General features: G+C 49.3%; 3 protein-coding genes across 3 annotated transcripts; 2 read left to right on the plus strand and 1 right to left on the minus strand.

The window, feature by feature from the left end:
- Window positions 1-1,224: 1,224 nt before the first annotated feature.
- RNF151 (ring finger protein 151) lies at window positions 1,225-4,151 on the plus strand. The gene is made up of 4 exons (XM_003762012.3): window positions 1,225-1,327; window positions 2,528-2,673; window positions 3,080-3,176; window positions 3,570-4,151. Exons 1-4 carry the CDS (start codon window positions 1,325-1,327, stop codon window positions 4,011-4,013), a joined length of 690 nt encoding a protein of 229 aa, XP_003762060.1. The 5' UTR covers window positions 1,225-1,324; the 3' UTR covers window positions 4,014-4,151.
- A 1,710-nt stretch (window positions 4,152-5,861) lies between these two features.
- Window positions 5,862-14,440, plus strand: TBL3 (transducin beta like 3). The gene is made up of 22 exons (XM_012543251.3): window positions 5,862-6,016; window positions 6,175-6,226; window positions 6,331-6,426; window positions 6,872-6,919; window positions 6,996-7,137; window positions 9,613-9,697; window positions 9,796-9,966; window positions 10,102-10,177; window positions 10,258-10,351; window positions 10,516-10,706; window positions 10,792-10,933; window positions 11,130-11,188; window positions 11,289-11,392; window positions 12,411-12,564; window positions 12,665-12,895; window positions 12,998-13,068; window positions 13,149-13,305; window positions 13,400-13,458; window positions 13,579-13,682; window positions 13,814-13,885; window positions 13,989-14,147; window positions 14,281-14,440. The coding sequence occupies exons 1-22, from the start codon at window positions 5,967-5,969 to the stop codon at window positions 14,394-14,396; spliced, it is 2,433 nt and encodes an 810-aa protein (XP_012398705.3). The 5' UTR covers window positions 5,862-5,966; the 3' UTR covers window positions 14,397-14,440.
- A 763-nt stretch (window positions 14,441-15,203) lies between these two features.
- NOXO1 (NADPH oxidase organizer 1) lies at window positions 15,204-19,697 on the minus strand. Its single transcript, XM_031945923.1, has 8 exons — window positions 19,632-19,697; window positions 18,893-18,973; window positions 18,647-18,722; window positions 18,251-18,437; window positions 16,963-17,159; window positions 16,326-16,439; window positions 15,857-15,974; window positions 15,204-15,760 (listed from the first exon to the last, which is right to left on the minus strand). The coding sequence occupies exons 1-8, from the start codon at window positions 19,695-19,697 to the stop codon at window positions 15,367-15,369; spliced, it is 1,233 nt and encodes a 410-aa protein (XP_031801783.1). The 3' UTR covers window positions 15,204-15,366.
- Window positions 19,698-21,048: the final 1,351 nt, after the last annotated feature.

Here is a 21,048-nt window from a genome sequence, read left to right on the forward strand (position 1 = left end):
CCTTCTTACCTTCCCTCCATGTTCTACTGAGATTATTACTTTAGACTGCTCAATTTTCTTTTACTTTTGTAGCCCTGGTATTTAGCACAGAGTAAGTGCTTAAAATCCATATTTGTCTACATAACTAATAAGTCAAAAATCCTTTTGAGTTTACAAAAGCAAGGATGCACCTGAACTTCTGTATATTATGGAGAATTGAAGCTTTTGATAGTGAGAAAGTATTCCTTTATAGCCTGGCAATGGGGATGACAAGAGGTTCATACAGTGTAAATACCTAACAGAGGTCCTTGTTCCAAACCTCATTTTTGCCATTACACAGAGGGGAAAGAACAGCAAAAAACAAAGCAATTAGTAGACTGATGTAGACACTAGATGTGGTGGGCAACAAAATTCGGGTTTCAGTCATATGAATAATTCACAATGGCCATTCTCTTCCGCAAAACGCAGGTTTATTTAAGGGGAATAGGTTATAGACAAAAGGTGTAATAGGACACCAGGAATGGTAATAGGCATTATGGCATAGGCCATAAGATTTTAAAGGGAAAATTTAGCCTCGGGGGTATGATGTAACTTGGATTTTTGACTAAATTACCTCCAGAGGGTGGGATCACAGAACTAAACTGATCTCGATTAACAGAACCTTATTCCTTCCTGTCTCTGGGAATAAAATTGATCAATTCTTCAGTTTCTCTCTTAACAGAACCTTATTCCTTCCTGTCTCTGGGAATAAAATTGATCAATTCTTCAGTTTCTATCAACCACTCATTAGCACCTATTATGTGCTGCCATCCCCTAGCAGAAATCAGGTCTGGAGTTTAGAGCAAATACCAAGGTCATAATAATTTAGGTTATTTGTTTAGTAATTAACTTGGCTCTTACATATTCATAGACTTGTAACCCAGCAGGTCATCAGAAGTCTATAGTGGGGAAAAAGACTTTGAATTTGGTAAAATTAAAGGCTGTATCAGTTCTTGGAAGAATCCTGAACTGTTTCTTCATCTGTAAAAAAGGTGAAATCAGTCCCTGCCCTCCCTCAAAAAGAATATAAGAATAAGGTAAAATTATATATGTTGAAACAAAAGATAACACCATTAATTGCAGCCTGCAGGCTCCAGGACAGCCTGATCCTGTCCTGTCCATTGTGAGCTTCTGGTACCTAGGGAGAAAGGACAGGAACACTCCTGACTGGGCACTGCTCTTAGGACTAAGGCTGTGATTGGTTGATGGTAGACAATGAGACTGTGATGTCAACCTGAATAGAGGTGTGTGAAATGGGCTCTAAGCCTGCCTCAGCTCAGTAGTGCTGCTGCCTGAGACCACAATCATGGTGAGTTCATGCCTTCTCCACTTCTGTTCTTTGTGAGAGGTCACATCCATTTTTTTTCTGTGTACATAACACCATAGTGAAGAGGGACAAAAGAAGGGGGAGTGGTTGCTGAGGGGTCTAGTCCTTGGGCTCAGGAGACTAAATAGCACCTTCTTTAGGGGATGCCGCTAGGATCCTAAATAGAGTAGTGAGGTATATATAGGCCCTATTCAATCCATTAAAAGTCTCCAGATTTTTGTCTACCTCAGTCTCACCTTTTCCCCAAAAAGACATCTGGGTTCTAGGCCTGGTCTATCTCACAATCTGCCAAGTGATCTCTGGTAACATTTCCCTCTCTGAACTGGTTTCATTCTCTGTATTATGTTAATATATTTCCTTTCTATGCCCTTCCTCCCTTTGTAGTAAGCCTATAGAAAAGGAAAAAGCATAATACTAGAGTGTTCAGAATAAGTGGGATGTAGTCCTTAGGCAGCCAGGTGTTAGAGGGGATAGAGTGCTAGGCCTAGAATTAGGGAGACCTGAGTTCAAATAACATTCTCACATTCTAGCTGTGTGAACCTGCCTATGTCATTTAACTCTGTTTGCCTCAGTTTCCTCACTTGTTAAATTAGCTGGAGACAATGGTAAACAGCTTCAGAAAATGGGATTGCAAAGAGTTGGATAAGGCTGAACAACACTTTAGGAGTCTGAATCTGATGTTAAGTTTTACTAATTTAATTGATGATCACTGCTAGTCTATATTTGAATGAATGGAGGGGTATATGAATGGTCTGGTCAGAGATTACAGGCTTCCAGAAAGGCAATGTGACCGTGACCTCAGTACTCAATCCTGGAGCATGTGATTTGGCCTTATCCAAGCCCCCTTAGTGCAAGATAACTAAAGAACAAGCCCTGAAAGGGGTTGGCCAGAAAATGAATATATTTCAGTTTGTCCCATTTACCTCTTAGTAGAGTTGTTTGTTGGGCAAGTGCCTGCCTTTTACCGAATTTATTTAACATGTCTTCAAAGATTATAGACTGAGTATTTAATGGCTGGATTTCTTCTGGGAAAGGAGGGTGGGCTCTCTTGGATTGACATCAGACACCAGCCTCCTGCTTGATGCCCCACTGAGAGGAGAAGAGAGGTGGAAGAGAAGACCATCATCTCCTGATCACTAATCCTATATCTTTATTCCGTTTTTGCTTGGGGTGAATTTTCAGAGTGGTGGGTATGATCTCAACCTCTTTGCCAGCCCCCCGGACTGTACCTTGCTATGTTCTGTCTGCCATGGGGTGCTCAAGCGACCAGTGAAACTGCCATGTGGTCATATCTTCTGCAAGAAATGTATTTTAACCTGGCTGGCAAGGTAGGATATGCAGTCTCAATCCCAACTCTGGGAATGAGTGTAGACATTTTTACCTATTGGTAAAAACAGGGCAAGAACTTATCTTTAAGTTCCCACTTAAAGAATTGCACAAAAAATTCTCTTTAGAAGGGATTCTTTTTACTCCAAACAATGAATATCCCCTCCCACCCCCTCCCTCAAATCCCAACCCATCATCCTTCACCCTCAGCTTCCCTTTGCTTTCAATATGGAGAGGAGAGACTTGAACTTGAGATACTCCCTCAATGTATTTTCTGCTAGTTAATAAGCTACCACATTACAGAGGGTTAAGGTAACGTCTGTCCAGGTTACTTGTGATAAGGGTATGGACTATTAACTGAAGAACATGCCTGAAAATCTGGTCCCGTTGGCTCCTTATCTCTACCAGACAAAAGACATGTCCTTGCTGTCGGAAAGAAGTGAAGAGAAAACTGATGGTCCAGGTACACAAACTGAGAAAAACCATTGGCCGCCTGCAAGTCAAGGTATGGCAGGACTCACCAAACAGACCAGATTGCTGCTTCTCTGTCCCTTTTCAAGGGGCAGAGGAGGAGAAAGAAACAGGTGCAGGTGGTGGCAGAAACCATCCATTCTGGGAAGGGGGCTGGTGGCACAGATAGAGAAAACCACTGCTTTCCGTGCAGCGTTTGGAAGCACATTGGTCCAGGCGTCAGGAAAGGCTAATCATCAGTTAAGAAGTGGCTGGATTTGAATTTAAGCTACTCACTGATCTTTTCTCATTTTTTGCCTCTTGTCTGTCTTTTTTCTGATCACCCTGTTTCTCCTCCTTCTCTGTCTTGCCTATTTCTCTCCCCTCCCCATCTCCACCTTTCTCTTCTCTGTCTTTATGTCCCTTTGCTGTCTCTGTGTCTGTACAGTGTAAGAATTCCCAGGCTGGCTGCTGTGTCACTTGTCCCCTGTCCCAGCGTAGGATCCACCTGGACTCCTGCCCTTTTGAGCTCACCCCTTGCCCTAATGCAGGCTGCATGGCCAGGGTGCAACGGGCAGCCTTGGTAGAACACGGCCGGAGCTGTGGGCACAGCCGACAGCAGCGCTGCCCCCTCGGCTGCGGGGCCACACTCACAGCTGTTGAAAGGGAGAGCCACAATTGCTATCAGGAGCTCCGAGAGGCGTGGGGCCGCCGGAGAGCACAGGGTCGGGCCCTGGTCTCCCGCCTTCGACACCGAATGAGGCGCATCCACCGGGCCACAAGCCTCATCCGAAGGCAGCTGACCCGGCTGGAGACCTTCCTGGAAGAGGAGGAGGAAGAAGGCATGGATGTATCCAATAACAACACTGAGGCCACCAGGGCTGCTGTGTAATGCCTGCCCAGCTGGATGGATCAGGACTCCTGCCCAGATCCCCTTTCCTGGGGCTGCCCTTCCCCAGGGAAAACTGGGGAAGACCAGGCTACTATGACTGTAAATAGAGAAGGATGAATAAAAGTGGAGCCCAAGGGGTCCCAAGCCTTGTTCTTCAGCCTTGCCATGATCCCTGTACCCCATCCCCCCCACACAGGGTAACCCCGAGTTATATTTCCCTCAAAGAATTCATCTCCTCTGAGAAAACTACTCCACCCTCATGTCCTGCAGCCTTGAGAAGTACCCTTCTTCCCAGGGAGCTGTCTATACTGCCCAGAGATTCTAACAACAGTATTACCTATAGATGCCATTCACCATACTAGTTCAAGTTTTATTTGCTGCCACAAGTCTGTTAAATAGACAACATGATCATTCCCATTTTGCAGATGAAAAAAACCTCAGAGATTAATTTTCCCTTGATCACACGGTTAATGTGTTGAAGCAGAGATTCAAACTTGGGTCTCATTTGTGGCTCAGTAGCCTGAAACATCTTTCCCTCCTCCACTACATTGCTGAGAGTCTCTTATATAGTCTAGACACAATATATCCTTCAAGCTCCAATACTGCTCTGGGGCACTGCCCTATCTACAACCTGTCCCCTAAACTTTTATGACACTTTGGGATAATCTCAAAATCCCATATATTAGGATCTTCATGGCTGCCTTTATTGCACCCTATTTTTGGTACCCTGATATATATAACCCCTCCTCTACAAAGCCCCCAAATAAGGTTCCTAACAGCAGAGTTAACTGGACAGTGCAGATGACCTCCCAATTTAGAGATTTAACAATGATATAGTAGTAAAGGTTAGGGTCACGGTGGGAGTGTTTCATGACAGTGGTTGAATTAAATAGAACCAGGATTTAGGCTGGTTATGAAAGAATCTGATCTGTCAACATTTGAAGTATTGATAACCCCGTGTTTCAGAGCTGAGCTGGGAGATCGGGCACACCTCTTCCCCACCTACTCCCAGGAGCATAGCTCGCTTTTGGAGAAACATTAGAATGGGGGGTCTGTTAGAATCTGAGGAAGACATTAACAAGCGGGAACATACTCCGGGGAAAAGGAGACTAGTAAGTTAAAAAGACTTGGAACTGCCCCATGATACAGGAGTTAACCCTTTGTCCCACTGACCCTTTGGCAGTATGGTGAGGGTCATGATCTTTGTAAATGCATAAAATTCACCAGATTCTAATTCACATCGAAAATGGTTAGCCAAATGTTCTAATGAGTTCATGGATGCTAGACTACAGTTTGAGCAGTAGGCTTCTGAAGCGAGTGGATCCCAGCATTCTTCGGGTTATTTGCAGAGCACACACTGAAGAGGGATTAGAAACGTTCACAACATGGGGAACCCAGGACCGGGGACGGGAAGTTACAAGAAGTGCTTTATTGAAGGAGTACTTCCTAACAGGCCAGGCTAAGCAGCCGGCAGTGCGTATCTAAAGCAGAATTCACGCTCGGATCTTCCTGCGCCCCCTGGCGGCGTGACGGGCCGAAGGTTGGGGGCCCGCGGAATTTCCGAGTTCGGGCCCGGAGAGGGACGAGGCCCGGCTCCGTTGTGAGGCAACTGCAACATCACAACCGTCAAAGCGGCTCCGTCCCTGCTTGCCCGAGAGTCCTCCCACCCGTCGGGCACGCACACGGCTGTCCGCGCAGCCTCCTTCTCCCCGCCCTGTCTGTCTATACCGCGGTACCGGTACCGGGAAAGGGGATCTCGAAAGCAACCCCTCCCACCATTCACGCAGTAACCTCCGGGGAAAAAAAACCCGCCTCCGGTGACGCCATCATGGCGCGCCGGAAGCGGGAGCCCCGCGAGTCGCTATTTTGCCGCACGTGCGAGCGCCGGCGTTCCGTCGCCGGGCAGCGCAGGCGGGGCCGGGGCCGGGGCCGGGGCCGGGGCCGGGGACCGGAATGGCGGAGACTGCCGGCACCGGCGCCCGCGGGTTGCGCTTCAAGAGCAAGTGAGGGGCCTATTGGGAACAAGCCAGGAAGGGTCTCTGGCGGAGCTCGGGGCTGAGGAGCGGGGAGGGGCGTCTAGGGCCAGGAGCCGGGGAGAAGGGGGGACGGCGAGGCCGCCCAGGTCCGCCGTCTCTCAGCGCGGCGTTTCCTCTCCCCACAGCTACGTGGTACAGCGGCGAATCGAGCCTTTCTATAAAGGAGGCAAAGTCCAAGTAGGAGCCTGAGGCGGCGGGCGCGCGGGGGAGGGGGAGGGGATGGTAACCGAGGGGCGGGGCTGAGGGTCCCCGCTGCCCTCCTCACTCTCTCCCCCCCTCAGGCTTCCGGAGACGGACAGCTCCTTTTCTGCGTCTGCGGCTCCGGAGTCAATGTTGTGGACGCCACTTCCGGGAGCCTCGTGAGGACCCTGCAGCAGGTGAGGGCCGCTGCCCGATGGGGGCGGGGGAGGTGCTGCTGGAGGCCTTCCGGCTCGGCCTCTCAGTGCCTTCTGTAAAAGGGAGGGAGGGAGGGAAGCCCCACCTGCCGCACCGGGTTGCTGCGGTGATCCAATGAGATAAGCGCTTTTCTAATCTGAAAATGCGGTTTTTGTCACGTGTCTGGTCCAAAACCTCAGGGGAGATTTTCTTGACAAAGATACTGGGGAGTGGTTTCCCATTTCCTTAGGAGGAAGTGGATGGAGGCAAACAGGATTTCCTTGCCCAGGACCACACAATTAATGGGTCTGAGACTGGATACAGCTCCAGGCCCGGCCCTCTATCCGCCGCCTCACCTAGCTGCCCAAGGGGCTTAGCTACGCCGTAACATGCTTCCCTTCCCAGCTCTCTTCAACTTGTGCCATATTCTCCTCTCTTTTTTCTCAGGAAGACCAAGAGAACATCACAACCTTTGACCTCAGCCCCAACAATGAGGTGTGTGGTGGGGAAGGGGGAGATAAAGGGGAATTGTTTCCAGGACCCCTGATCCTAACCTCCATCTCTTTCCCAGATCTTAGTGACGGGGAGCCGTGCATTATTGCTGACTCAGTGGGCCTGGCGGGAAGGCAATGTCACCCGGGTGTGGAAGGCTATACACACAGCACCTGTGGCCTCCATGGCTTTTGACCCAACGTCCACCCTGTTGGCTACAGGTAACCAAATCAATAGACATTTACCCACCACTTGCTGTGATAAACGTGGAGACAGAAAGACAAAAGTCCTGTTTTCAAAGGCTTTACAATCTAGCCAGGGAAGTCGGTGTGTACAAATATGCAAAATGATAGATACAGGATAATTTTGGAGAGATCAGGAAAAGTTTCATGTAGAAGCCTTGAAAATACATAGGGATAAGTGAATTTGGGGCCTAGAAGGTAGCCAGAGCAAAAGCAAAGAAAAAAGAGGGAGAAGAATGTGTCCTATTCAAGGAACAGCCAACAATCTAGTTTAACTGTGCCAGAGAGTTTGCCAAAGAGAATAATATAAAACAAAGGTAGAAAGGAGATTGAGGTTAGGTTGTGAAAGATTTAAAAAATGACAAATGGAAGTATTTATATTTGTTTCTTGAAGCCATGGGAAATAACTGGAGTTGAAAGCATGATATCAAATCTGTACTTAAGGAAAGTAATTTTGGAAGGCGAATGGAAGATAGGAGTGGGGAAAGGGCATGCTAAAAGAAATTAGTGGATTGTTATAATAGTTGAAGAGAAGTATGATAATTCCTTGAGCTGAGTTAGGAGCTGCATAAGTTAGAGAAAAAGAGGATGGATGTCAGATGTTTTGTGAAGATAGAATGAACAAGATTTAGCAGCATTAGATGACAAAGAATAAGGAGTTGAGGTGTACAATGAAGGGAAAAGTTGTCAAGGGCTGAAACTCTTGAGTTCATGCACTAAGGACAGACAACAGAGCACTTAAGGCTAATTACCGATTGGACAGTACTCTATTAGCATATGCTTGGAAAATGGCCCTTCCCACTATTCTGTGCTGATTCAATCTTTTGGTATATACAGAGAATTGTGGGAAGGATTAGGGGGTGGAGTAAGACAAGCCAGAGTCACTTAGGCTTTGGAGGTGGAAAAGGAAGGTCACAGAGATCCTGTGTCCATCCCCTTCACTTCTACCCCTACAGACCAAGAATAAAGACACCAAGGCTTTTTGCTTATCCTGACTCCCGCTTATTCTAAGGTATCCAGGGTGCTAACTCAGTCTTCACAAAAAGTGGTGGAACCTTTAACCAAAACAGGGAAATTCAGAAGAGGGAAAAACAGGGGATAAGATTATTATTTCTTTTCTGGCCTTAGTGAGTTTAAAGTACCTACTGGTACTTTAGTTTAACTAGTTTAACAGTTTGAAATGTCTCATAGAAAGACAATTGGTAATATATTATCAGCCTCAAAAGAGAATAGAGAGCTGCACAGATAGATCTTAGAGTATGTAGCAGAAAAATGATCCGAGTGATCATTAAGTGGTCACACGAGAAAAGATTCCAGGTTGTAAATTAGAGTCTTGGGGGACATTTACCATCATGGGATGTGGTATAGATGATGAGCCAGCAAAGAAGACTGAAAAGGCAAACTCAAACAAGAGAGGTGATAAAGTAAGAGAGAACAGTCCCATGAAGCCCAGAGAAGGAATAGTACCCCAGAAGAAAAGCTGGTCAACAGTGTCTTGCTGTAGAATTCAGAAAGATGAGAATTGGGGAGGGAAATAGGAAAAGACTCAAATTTGGCCATCAGAAGAGTATTGATGACTTTGCAGAAAGCAGTTTTTCCAGGAGCATGATTGGGAAAAGAAGAGATATAGGATATTAATTTGAAGAAATGGCAAATTCTAGGGAGGTTTTTTTTTTTTTAAATTAGGAAGCATTTGGAGAGGATGGTCATAGACTTCAAGGAAGGAGCCAGTATAAGAGATTGAAGGGGAAGGGAAGGGTTTTGCCAGAGAAGATAGGGAAAGGCTGACATCAAAGATATTTAAAAGATGAGGTTGACCTTGGTGGGAGTAGGGAGGACGTCTGCCTTTTCATCAGAAGACAGTGGGAAGGGGCAGCCAAGTGACAAATTGGATAGAGTACCTGCTCTGGAGTCAGGCATCTAAATTCAAATCCAGCTTCAGATACTTGACACTTACTAGCTGTGTGATTCTGAGTAAGTCACTTAATTCCAATCACTTCTCCAAAAAAGAAAGAGAGAACGAGGGATGATATCAAAAGGTTATGAAAAAGAGGAGTTGATATGCTTAAGTGTCAAGATTGGGGGAGTGGGAGGGAAGTGTAGGAGGCTTACAAGAAAGAAGTTTGGAAGAGCCTATGTATGGAGTGGAGCAGAGAATTAATTAGAGAAGAGTACAAGGATCACCTTGTTAAAATGAAGTCACAATTGAGATATAATAGCAGATTTATACTGGACCGTGTCCAGGGAGTTATGGGATTCTCCAGAACTATTCCCCTGAATAAGAATGGAGAAAGGGAATGATGGAAGTCATCCATGATCAGGGATTGATAAGACTTGAATGCCAATAAAACAATATGTATCCCCAAAAAATTTGGAGCGGGGACTGAATTTCAAACTTCTACATCTCTTTTCATTTTGTCTCCCAATCCCATATTGCTCTCTTTTTCTCCCTAGGTGGCTGTGATGGAGCGGTGCGTGTCTGGGACTTGGAACGAAGATATGGTACCCACAACCTACGTGGCTCCCCTGGAGTTGTCCAGTAAGTCCTGGGTTCAACCCATTTTTCAGATGGGGTCATCAAACCTGGGAATTGAGTCTGGGAGCCAGAGTTAGTGACTTCTGTCTGATCCTCCCCAGCCTTGTGGCCTTTCATCCAGATCCCAAGCAGCTCCTGCTCTTCTCTTCTGCCATGGACTGCACAATTCGTGTCTGGGGTCTTCAGGCTGGAACCTGCCTGACCATGCTAAGCAGCCACTACAGCACAGTCACTTCACTGGCCTTCAGCAGTGATGGCCACACCATGGTCAGGTAAGTGGCTCAGGAAGAACCTTATATCTGCATCCGGGGTTTGGTAAGAGGAAGTCCCTTTTCCTGGACACAAGGGAAAGGGATGGGTACTGAATGTACTCAGGCATTGAGTGGGCTCTCCTATTCTCCTGGTAGCTCTGGCCGGGACAAGATCTGTACTGTGTGGGACTTGAAGACTCGGAAATCAGTGAAGACAGTCCCAGTTTTTGAGGTGGGTCTGGGGTGGCAGGAGGGGAAGAGAGACCGGGGATCGGGCCCAGAGTGACTGATTCTCCTGATCCTCTTTCTCAGAGTGTGGAGTCTGTGGTGCTGCTTCCAAAAGGGGAGGCCCCTGCCCTGGGTGTGAACACCTCTGGGCTGCACTTCCTCACAGCTGGAGAGCGGGGTGAGTAGGGCTTCCTGGTGTGGTGGGTTGGGCCACTTGTCCATGGCCCAGTTTTGGGGGTGCCCTGGTTTCATCTTTACGATGCTGCAGCTGTTCCCATTTCTCCATCTCTGATCTGTTTCTTTCCATGTCTGAAATGTCCGCTTTGTGTGTGTCTGGTCTAGGAGTGCTCCGGATCTGGGAGGCTGAGTCTGGGAACTGTGTGCACACCCAGAAGCCTGTTGTTGGTGAAGGTGGTCCTGGGCGGGAGGTCACGCACTGCTCCCTGATCCCAGATGCTGGGCTGGTCATGGCTGTCACAGCCGAGCACAACATCCTCCTCTATGAGGCCCACACCCTTCACCTTCACAAACAGGTGGGTCTCCCCGACCTTCGTGTCAGAGGCAGGGAGGGGGCAGGGGGCAGCATCCCTACATTCATTTGTTTCTCTCCCTGCCCAGTTTGCTGGCTATAACGAGGATGTGTTGGACGTGAGGTTCCTAGGCCCTGAAGATTCCCACATTGTTGTTGCCACAAATAGCCCCCGACTGAAAGTGTTTGAGTTGGAAACATCTGATTGCCAGATCCTTTGTGGGCACACAGGTAAGCCCTGATCTCCCCTAGTGTTTCTGAGCTACCTCAGACCCTCTCGTTTCCTCTGACAATCCAGGATTTGGGGGGGCAAAGTCATTTCCTCTTTGTTAGCCTCAGTTTCTTTATATGTAAAATTAAGGGGGTGAATTAGGTTCTAGACCATTAGGTCTGAGCCTTTGATCTTCAGCTTCTTTTCTCCCCGCAGACATAATCATGGCTTTGGATGTTTTCCGGAAAGGCCGGCTGTTTGCCAGCTGTGCCAAGGTGAGAACTGCCAGGGAGATGGGGAGGAAGGAGATGGACTGCATTTCACCATATTAATTGTTGTTCACTTCCTCCACTTCCCCCACTTTCCCCATCCCAGGACCAGACCGTGCGCATATGGAAAATGAATGTCAGTGGGAAGGTGCATTGTGTAGCCCATGGCTCTGGCCACACACATGGCATCGGCACCATCAGCTGCTCCAGGTATTGCACATGAGCCCCAGGACCTGCTTAGATCAGGCCTAGAAAGGGAAGCTCAGCTCATCATGCTTCATCACGAGTGCCCTGCCTCCCCTCCCTCTCCATGTGCAGAGAGTTCTCAGTCTGAAAAAAGACTGAAAATAAAGGCTTACCCTGAGCCTCTCTTTTAGAAGCTCATTATGTGAGAAGACAGAAAGAAGCAGCAAGTAGACAGTGCTCCTGCCCTCAGCTCACTGCTGAGAGGAAGATAGGACTTAAGACACAGGAGAATGAGAAATGGGGCACAAATAAAGTCTGAAGATGTGTGACTCGGGCTCTGAGAGACAGAGACTCCAGCAGAAAGTGCTGTGGGCTGGTGCTGTTGGGAGTGAGGGGGCTGGGGCTGGCTTTAGAAAGACAGATGAAGAGGAAGAGAATGAAGGAGTTTATTAGTGTCTTAGAAAAGAAAAAAATGATTCAGACAAAGGTATGGAACCAGGAAAAGGCCAACTATTCAGAAATAATGAGTTGTCCAACTGGATTAGGAGGCAGGAATTTGAAGTAGGGGCTTCAAATGAAAAGAGATGAATTGAGGCCAGCCTGAGCTAGAATAGAGAGCTAGGTTGGGACTGGGCAATACCTGAATTCAGATCCTGTCTCAGACACTTGCCAGCTCCGTAATCTTGATGAAATCATTCAGTCTCTATCCCTCAATGTTTTCATCTGTAAAATAGGGATAATACTAACACTTATGTCCCAGAGTGGTCATGAGGCTAAAATGAGATGATATTTGTAAAATACTTTATAAATCTTAAAGCACTATATAAAAGTTGTTACTGTTGTTGTGCTTTAGAGAGTAGGACTCACTCCCCTCAGAGCAATGTAAGGTAAAGGTAGGGACAGAGCTTAGTGGCCTGTTACAGTCCTGCTTCTAGGCGAGATTACATGACCTGGGTTAAGGTAAAGGCTGTGAGAATGGAGAGGAGGCTACAGAGGCAGAAGGCATCATAACTTGTGCATCTCTTGGCTCTCCTGATGTCAGGCTAAAGGAGGCCTTCCTGGTGACGGGGAGCCAGGACTGTACAGTAAAGCTCTGGCCCCTTCCTGAGGCTGTGACATCCAAGAAGATGACCCGAGACCCCAGCTGTGATCCTATTCCTCTCCAGGCTCAGGCCACCCAGCGGGCCCATGACAAGGTAACACCGGACGGGAGACTGCGTCCTGGGGACTGGGCAGAGCCACCATCCCTGCCCCAGCCCCAAACCTCGCCCCCCCCCCATTGTTTTCTCTCTCTAGGACATTAACAGTGTGGCCGTATCTCCAAATGACAAACTGTTGGCATCAGGGTCCCAGGACCGAACAGCCAAGCTGTGGTCCCTGCCTGACTTCTCCCTGCTGGGAGTCTTCTCGGGTCACCGGCGGGGCGTGTGGTGTGTTCAGTTCTCCCCCATGGACCAGGTGCTGGCAACAACCTCCGCCGATGGCTCCTTGAAGCTTTGGAGTCTGCAGGACTTCAGTTGTCTCAAGGTAATACTCCTCAGCCCAAACCCTTCAGGTGTCCGGAGTGGGTGAAGCTGGGCCTGTGCTGCGGCTCTGCTCCATGTCCCCTTCCCTCTGTGTCATCCCCAGACGTTCGAGGGTCACGATGCGTCTGTGCTGCGGGTGACTTTTGTGAGCCGAGGGACGCAGTTGCTGTCCAGGTGAGTTGGGACTGGGGCCCGGGCCGGGCACCTGCTCTGGGAGCTCTGACCGGGGCTCTGATGCCGCTTCCTTGCTGCAGCGGCTCCGATGGCCTGCTCAAACTCTGGACTATCAAGACCAACGAGTGTGTGCGGACACTGGATGGGCATGAGGACAAGGTGTGGGGGCTGCATTGCAACCGGCAGGATGAGGAGGTTGTGACTGGAGCCAGTGATGCCCGGATCCTGCTCTGGAAGGTGGGTGAGAGCCTGGCCTTCTGCAGTTGGGGCCAGGGGGAGGGGTGATCTCTCCTTGGCCTCTTCCACCTGGGCTGAATGACTCTTTTTCCAGGACGTGACTGAGACAGAGCAGGCAGAAGAGCAGGCCAGACAGGAGGAACAGATCCTGAAGTAAGTCCCAAGGGAGATAAGGGCAGCCATCCCAGAGCCTAACTGGCTTCTCATCCCCTCCTTCGTCCACACCTTGCCCTCCCCCCAGCCCTTCCTCACTGATTCTCTACCTCCCCCTAGGCAGCAGGAGCTCTCTAACCTTCTCCAAGAGAAGCAATACCTTCGGGCTCTGGGCCTGGCTATCTCTCTGGACAGGCCACATACTGTGTTAACAGTTGTCAAAGGTCAGTGACTTCAAAGGGCTGGAAGTCCCAAAAGGGAAGGAAGGCAGTGGCTTGGGGAGTGATTGAGGTTGAGGTAGATGTCAATCCATAGCTTTTTCTTTTCTCGGACTCGCCCTCCCTGCCCAATGTAGCCATCTTGAAGGACACTGAGGGTCCTAAGAAGCTGGAGGAAAAGGTGCTAAGGCTCCGTAAGGACCAGAAAGGTCAGTATCCATCAGCCCCGAGCCCAGCAAGGTCTTTGAGGGGTGGGAAGAAGGGGAGGAAAAAATGAGCTGGTCCCTGACCTCTTCCCTGGCTTGTTCTCAGAGGCCCTGTTGAGATACTCAGTCACGTGGAACACAAATTCTCGCCATTGCCACGAAGCACAAGCTGTGCTGGGCGTGCTGTTAAGGCATGAGAACCCTGAAGAGCTGCTGACCTATGAGGGAGTCCAGGCTGCCTTAGAGGCATTGCTGCCCTACACTGGTGAGTGACTCTGGCACTGCACTAGGGAATGGCTCTTGTGGAGAGGGAGGTGCTCAGTCTGCAGCCTGTCAGTGGATGCTATAGGGGCAGAGTCTGTCCTCACTTCTCCCTCCTTCTCTTCCTCCCTCCTCAGAGCGACACTTCCAGCGGATCAGCCGGACATTGCAAGCTTCCATGTTCTTGGACTTTCTATGGCAGACTATGAAGCTCCCTGAGACCTCAGCCTCCCCTGCCCTACAACCTTTGTAACATTTTGTATAAAAGTTAGTCAAACCTCACAAGGATTTCCCTTATCTAGGACTCGACGCTTCCTTGTCTGATCAAAAGGGTCAACTTCACAGACCTTCCCACGTATATCCACAGGATTCACCTCCTGGATGCCCCGAAACATGGGCCAGACTTGGGGACAGAGCTCCTTGATCTCCTTGAGTTGTGTGGGGTGGTGTAGGGATGTGTCTGCCTGTTTTCCTCATTTTGTGAGTCTCACTCAGAATACAAGCCATGTTTTGGGGGAGATAAAGGCAAGAACCTGGGTCTGCCCAAGAGAATTCACAGCTGGGGAGAAAGGTGAGAATGTCAGTGGGTAGGTCATTCTATTTGGAGTCAGAAAGTATTTCCTGTGTGATCTTCAACTCTGTGCTCCCTTTTTACCAAAAATGAGGAAGTTAGACTAGATGATGTCTGCTCTAAATCTGTAATCCAGGCCTTTCCCTCAGGGAATGCATGCTCTGGGTGCAATACTGGACAGAAAGCTGCCTGAGTGTGCTGGGATCTGAGAGACACATGGGTCTGAGTTAGCTGGAAGGGACCCAAGAGACCATCCAATACTGTCCTCATTTTCTGAAATAACTTGGGCCCAAGAAGACAAATGGTTTGACTGGGGTTGTAAGGGCAGAAGATTGTAAGAGTAAGATTTGAAATCGGGTCTTTTCTGTGATGCTTTGGCTATTCACCCTGAGGAAGCAGTTAAACTCAAGGTCACCCCTGGGGCAGAAATAAAGTTGGGGGCTGGGGTCTTGAGGTGGGGAATAGAGAAGGCAGGCAGACTTGACCAACCACTAGAAACATTTCTTTATTCACACGTACAAAAAAAAAATTAAATATTTAAGACTGACTCGGTCCCGCAGGGAGGAGGCACTCTAATACAAAGTCAGACGGGGGAAGGGCAACAGAGAGGGCAGGTCTTAGGATCCCAGCAGGGAAAGGATTTTCCTGGGAGTTAGGGCGGGGCGACTGGGGACCTCTGTCCCGGAGACCTCAATGCCTCCGGGCCCAAAAGGGCCCTGCGGGTCACGGAGCAGCAGCTGCGCAGGATGTCCCCTCGCCTGGGCCGGGCGGGCACGACGGGGACGGAGCCGGGGCCCGCCGAGACACCGGCCTCCTCCCCATTGTCGCTGCTGGAGCCGGAGTCCGAGCTGTACTTTGGGGCGATGGGCGGGTGGAGGCGCCTCTCCCCGGGCTGCCTCCTACCTGGCTCGGCTTCCGCTCCGCTCTCGGATTCTGGCTCCGGGTGGGTCCTGTCCCCGTTGAGGAGCGCCAGCCCCCCAGCGTTCGCGGGGCCCGGGCAGCGACGCAGCAGCACCGCAGGCAGGAGCCCCCGGCGGCCGCGGTACCTGCGCGAGAAGGGGAGGGAGCTCGTTTCCCCCTCCCGAGCGTGGCAGGGGTCGCGGCGCTCCTCCCTGGGGCGCCCGCCCTGAGCCCCTGCCTACCTGCATTGCCACCAGCCGCGCTCGGACACCTCCAGCACCGTCACGCGGGCTCCCGCGGGCACGCATAGCTCGTCCTCCCGGCTGCTTTCGTACGCTTGGGTGGCACAGAACGGCAGCCCTGCAGGGGGCGGGAAGGGGCCGTTCCTCATCTCCCGCTCGGGCGCTTGCCCTGGGACGCGCCTGCCTCTCGGGGGACAGGATTCCCCCCCCCCCCGTGAATCCCTGGAGACTTCTGCAAGTCCCCGAGCCGGAGGGCGTCTCCCATTCCTCCAGAACAAGCCAGGGATACGCTCTCGTAGGATTCGGAAAGAGCCTTGTAAACACTTCTACACACGGGCAAACTGAGCCGGGAGTGCTTTATCTAAGGAAGCCAACGCTGAGCGTACTCGCCAGACAGTCCTAGCCGGGCCCCGCTCCCCGCTCCTTTCCTTCCTCTCTCTCGGTTGGCTCGGGCACGAGGGGCACTTACCGCCGAAGGGGATCTGGGGCGGCTCCTCACTTCCCTTTCTGGGAGACAGTTCCTTGAGGTAGGGTGCGGGAAACCAAGCCATCTGCTTGTTCTCATTCTCCACCAGCCACCAGCCTGGGGAAAGGAGGGGGAGATGGAGCACCCTCAGCCAGTAAGGGGCACTAGGTCTCGCTGGGGGTAAAAGGGAAATCCGGAGGTAGCTACGGACACATAAGCACACCGCACGGGGACATACCCTTCCTATCAAATACTAATTTGCTCTACTGTCAAGGATTAAAGAACCTCTCCTGCTCCAGGGTCCTCACTTATTCCCTTGTTCCTTCCCCCAACACTCAGAATCCCTTGGGATCCCCCAGGGATAAAAATCTATTTCCTCCAAACGTCCTTCCAAACTAATACTTCGGTTTCCCCAAGCTCCTGTTCTCTTCCCCCCCCCCCCCCCCCCAAAAAGAAAAAACCGGAACCCCGATCACTTGATGTTAATGTTTCTTGGGGGTAAGACCCCATCTCTTTAGGCTCCCCACCAATATAAAACACCCCTTCATCTACCCATCCCGGGATCCAGGGCAGATGTCCCATTCTCCCATCTCTCCCACGTCCTCTCCCCCTCCCCCCATCCCAGTCACAGCCCTCCCACCTGTGGGTTCTCTAAGCAAGACATCCAGCTGTTCTCCAGCTTCAACCTCAAAGGCTCTGCCCCTGATGTCCTCAGTACTGAAGCTATCAACGCACTGGTAAGTCTGGGCCTCCAGGGTTTGGATGTCTGGTTTTGGGGCCAGGGGCTTCTTCAGATTTTGTTCCAGCCCCTCCCAAGGGGAGGGCATGACCACCAGGCTTTAAGGAGAGAGCCAAGATAACCAAAGTGAGATACAGATAAGATGGGTTGGCTTGAGCCCTCTGCAATCGGAACCTTTCTGGACCCAGTACAAGATTTTCTGTCTCCCAAGTGGAACTTTCTCTTGTCTCAGCTCCTCCCACTGTTCTGAGCCTGGCATTTAGGCCTCCTACCTGCCTTCTCTTCATGTCCTAGAGAAAATCAGATTCACTTCCACATCCAGACCTTTACCCGGGCTGCCGCTCTTATCTAGAATGCCTTCCTGCCATCCCTCCCCACTTTCCCTTATTCTGACCCTATCCGTTCCTCAAAAACTAGTCCTAGTCCAACCCCCAGTCATCCCCAGTCCTTTCTTCCTACTACCATGCCCCAGACTGTAGGATAATATATACTATAATATATAAATAATATAACATCTGCAAATACTGGAGGACTTGTTCTGCAGACAGACTTGGAGTCTGGACTTGTGATTTCCCTAACTCTTAACTGCCTTAACTCCCCTTATCAGGGGAACTCCTGAAACTGAGAGAGGCCCGCAGTTTATAGTGTAAAGGAGTTGCCCCTTACCCAGTGTATGTCAGAGGCAGGTTGAGAACCCAGGCTTTCCAGATTTCAAAGCTAGTTCTCTATCCACTATACCACACTGCCCCTGTTTGGCCCCATATGGCAGAATTTGGTTGGACCAACGTGTCATTACTAGAAAAAGTCCCACCAACTATAAAGAACAGGATTGGTTAGACATGGAATAAATAAGCAGTAGTGAATGTCCTGTTACTGGAAGCCTTGCGAAGCAGAGGCTGTGCAATTAGAAGGGAATATAGAGGGAATTCCTAACTCAAGCTTAGAAAAGGGGACTCTAAGAATAGTAAAAGAATCATGAAGCCTTTGTGTTAAATTCTAAGAAACCTAAAAAAGCTTCAGAGCCCATGCAGCTTCCTCTCCACTTTCTCAGCTTCTCCTCTACCAAGCCCCTTTTCCATGTCCTCCTTATGAATCTGCCTAGCAGATTGTGAGCTTCCCAGCTCCCAAGCCTTCATAGAGTGGGGAATGAAAACTTAATCTGATTAGGAAAAGTGTATTTATGGAAGCTCATAAATACCTGTTCTGGGGCAGGACAGGCTCCAGGTCTCTAGGCTGGGGCTGGAAAAAGCCAATGACCACCTCACTTTGAGATACTATCTCTGAGGCTCCCAGAAGTTTCTGAGAATAGGCTTCCAGCATCTGTAACTTGGCCAGTCCCCTTCGTGTCTTTCCACTGGGGAAAAGTGCTGAGGTATCTAGAGGAAGAACAGCGAACTCTGAAACCCCAGTCCTACTCCCCCCAGCCCTGAGCCCCAGACTTCCTTCTGAAGCTCCATTCACCCTTACCACTGAGATCCATACCCTAAGGTCCCAGAACTTTTCTCAGACTGGCCCAGTAATTGTCTGCTCAGCCCCAGAGTTTGCCATCCTCCTAGCCCATCCCTTCACCAATATCCATCCTAACCTTGAAACTTGGGGAGGGTGCGATCTGAACTCTTCAGCAAACCTGCCTCCAAGGGAAAGGTGTTCTTCAGCCTTTTCTGGAAGGATAGATTCAGAGTTATGGTATGGCTTTAAGTAAGGGAGTCAGGCAATAAAGGGGTAATATGAGCTGGTTCAAGGGAGTCATTGGGTAACCCCCAAAATGTAGCCTAGAAGAGGGGATTCTTCTCGAGGGTCCCAGAGAGTTATAGTGGGTCCGGTGTCTCACATGGAATTGGCGGAACTCCTGCAAGGTCCTGTAGATGAGACTGTCACTGCCATCGGACCAAAGCACGGAAAGAATGAATATCTATGGGCCAGAAAGATGAGAAGGGATTTAATAGATTTAGTACCAGTCCAGTCTTTATCTAGCTCAAGAAGCATCCCTCCTGCTCTGTAACAGTGCTGGGTACAGAGGGCTGACCCCCACCCAATCCCCTCCCAAATAGCCACATTTTCTGCCACATCCCCAAACATTCCATCCTTAGCCCAAGCCATGATGAAGAAAAGGAGAAAACAAAAACTCAGGGGCTTAGATGAGGGAAGAAAAAGGGATACAGTCACAGAGGAGTCAAGGAGATTGTAGGACACAGGGTGCTGGAGATGATGAGAAAGGAGAGTTAGTGCAGGGGGTAAAACAGTGATGGGAGCTAGCTACAAGGAGTCAGAGACAGAAAGCAGAGCAGATGATGGGAGATATGTATGGGGAAAGAAGCAGAAGAGCAGGCTTGGGGAGAAAGTGGAAGCGAGTGTCAGAGGAATGAGAAAGAGGACGAATATGGGAATGAATTAGAGAAGAGAGATGTGAAGGATTGGGGGAGACAAAAATGAAGGAAGACCAAGATGCAGAAAAGCAGGAAAATGGGGAGGCCTAGTTGGGAGGAGATAGAGGAGAATACACAGAATAAACAGATGTGAGGGAAATGAAAACGGGCACGATAGGTACCAGAAAACCAGACGAGTAATACCTGATGACGGCCGCCCAGCACAAACCCCAGGCCTTGAACCGACGTTGGCTGCCGGGTGCCAGCCATCCTGCTCTGCGTGGTTCCCCGGGCTCTCATCACTTTCTTAAGCAGATGGAGAGAGAGGGTGGAGCCAGATCCTGGAGTATGGCCTCCCGGCAGGCTGCCAAGAGATTTCTTACCTGGTTGTCTCCTCCCCACTGACCCCTCAAGTCTCATACCAGGAAGATCTGCCTGGGGCTGGAGCCCTAAATTCCCCAAGAGGTATTTCTACTTCCTCCTGACTTCTCCTGTAAGTCATCAGAGCCTCAGAGGCAGGGGCTGCTCTAAGCGGGGTTCGGCAGAAGAGGCAAATTCCCTCTCGGTTTTCAGAGACCTGGGCCAAGGACAGCTGTGGTAGAGTTAGAAAGAATACTGGATGACAAAGAGTTACACCATTTAAAGGTTAAAGGAGAATTAGATGTTGTCACTCACAACTATGGTCAGGGGATGAATTTTTAACCCTCTGGGACAAAGAGAATATTACATATGATAAAAATAGACTACTGAGATGATATGAAATGTTTACTTTTACTCTCACTCTCTCTCTCTTTCTCTTTTTCTCTCTCCCTCTGCTTCCCTCCTCCCTCTCCCTTTCTCCTTCGTTTTCTCTTCTCTTTCTGTTTCCCCTGTCTCTGTTTTTCTCTCCCTCCCTCTTTCTCTGTCTCTGTCTCCCTCTGTGTGTGTTTGTTTCTCTGTCTCAGGCCAGCTCTTTGCCATTTAGACTAAAATCCATATCCTGAGGAACTTAATCTTTTCTGCTTCATATGTGTGTCCTGCCCCTGCCATACTTTACTTGCTACTTCCATATATCATTCCTCTTTAATTCCAGAAGTTAGAATTAAATCTGCTATTGCTACTAGAACTTCTTGAGTCATTTCAGTTGTATCCGATTCTCTATGACCCCATTTAGGGTTTTCTTGACAAAGATATTGGAATGATTGGCCATTTCTTTCTCTAGCTCTTTACAGATGAGGAAACTGAGGCAATTAGGTTAAGTGACTTGCTCAGGGTCACATCGCTGGGAAATGTTAAGTGTCTGAGGCCAGAAGTCCTCCTGACTCAGGCCCAGCACTCTTTCCACTATGCCACCTAGTTACCCATTGCTACTGGAAAGGGTGTATCAATCTCTTGCCCTATGATTTCAATGCTTTTTTTTTCCATTTTAAAAAATATTTTATTTTTCCAGATACATGAAAAGATACTTTTCAAACTTAACCTTTGCAAAACCTTGTATTCCAAATTTTTATCCCTTTCCCCACCCAAGACAGTAAGGAAAGTGCAGTTCTTCTAAACATATTTCCATATTCATCATGCTGCACAAGAAAAATCAGATTAGATTATATGATGAGCAATTGTGATAAACGTGGCTCTTTCCAAC

This window comes from Sarcophilus harrisii, chromosome 1, assembly GCF_902635505.1.
Source record: "Sarcophilus harrisii chromosome 1, mSarHar1.11, whole genome shotgun sequence".
In the NCBI taxonomy this organism is placed as follows: Eukaryota; Metazoa; Chordata; class Mammalia; order Dasyuromorphia; family Dasyuridae; genus Sarcophilus; species Sarcophilus harrisii.

Bases quoted from the DNA above. Each gene is read 5' to 3' on its own strand.
- RNF151 (XM_003762012.3), top strand. The intron at 2,674-3,079 runs GTAGGATATGCA...TATCTCTACCAG, and splicing joins ATTTTAACCTGGCTGGCAAG to ACAAAAGACATGTCCTTGCT. The intron at 3,177-3,569 runs GTATGGCAGGAC...GTGTCTGTACAG, and splicing joins TTGGCCGCCTGCAAGTCAAG to TGTAAGAATTCCCAGGCTGG.
- TBL3 (XM_012543251.3), top strand. From the start codon at position 5,967: ATGGCGGAGACTGCCGGCACCGGCGCCCGCGGGTTGCGCTTCAAGAGC. The intron at 6,227-6,330 runs GTAGGAGCCTGA...TCCCCCCCTCAG, and splicing joins ATAAAGGAGGCAAAGTCCAA to GCTTCCGGAGACGGACAGCT. The intron at 10,178-10,257 runs GTGGGTCTGGGG...CCTCTTTCTCAG, and splicing joins AGACAGTCCCAGTTTTTGAG to AGTGTGGAGTCTGTGGTGCT.
- NOXO1 (XM_031945923.1), bottom strand. From the start codon at position 19,697: ATGGCTGGCACCCGGCAGCCAACGTCGGTTCAAGGCCTGGGGTTTGTG. The intron at 18,974-19,631 runs GTATTACTCGTC...TCTGGCCCATAG, and splicing joins TGCTGGGCGGCCGTCATCAG to ATATTCATTCTTTCCGTGCT. The intron at 16,440-16,962 runs GTGGGAGGGCTG...TCCTTTCCCCAG, and splicing joins CTTGCTTAGAGAACCCACAG to GCTGGTGGCTGGTGGAGAAT.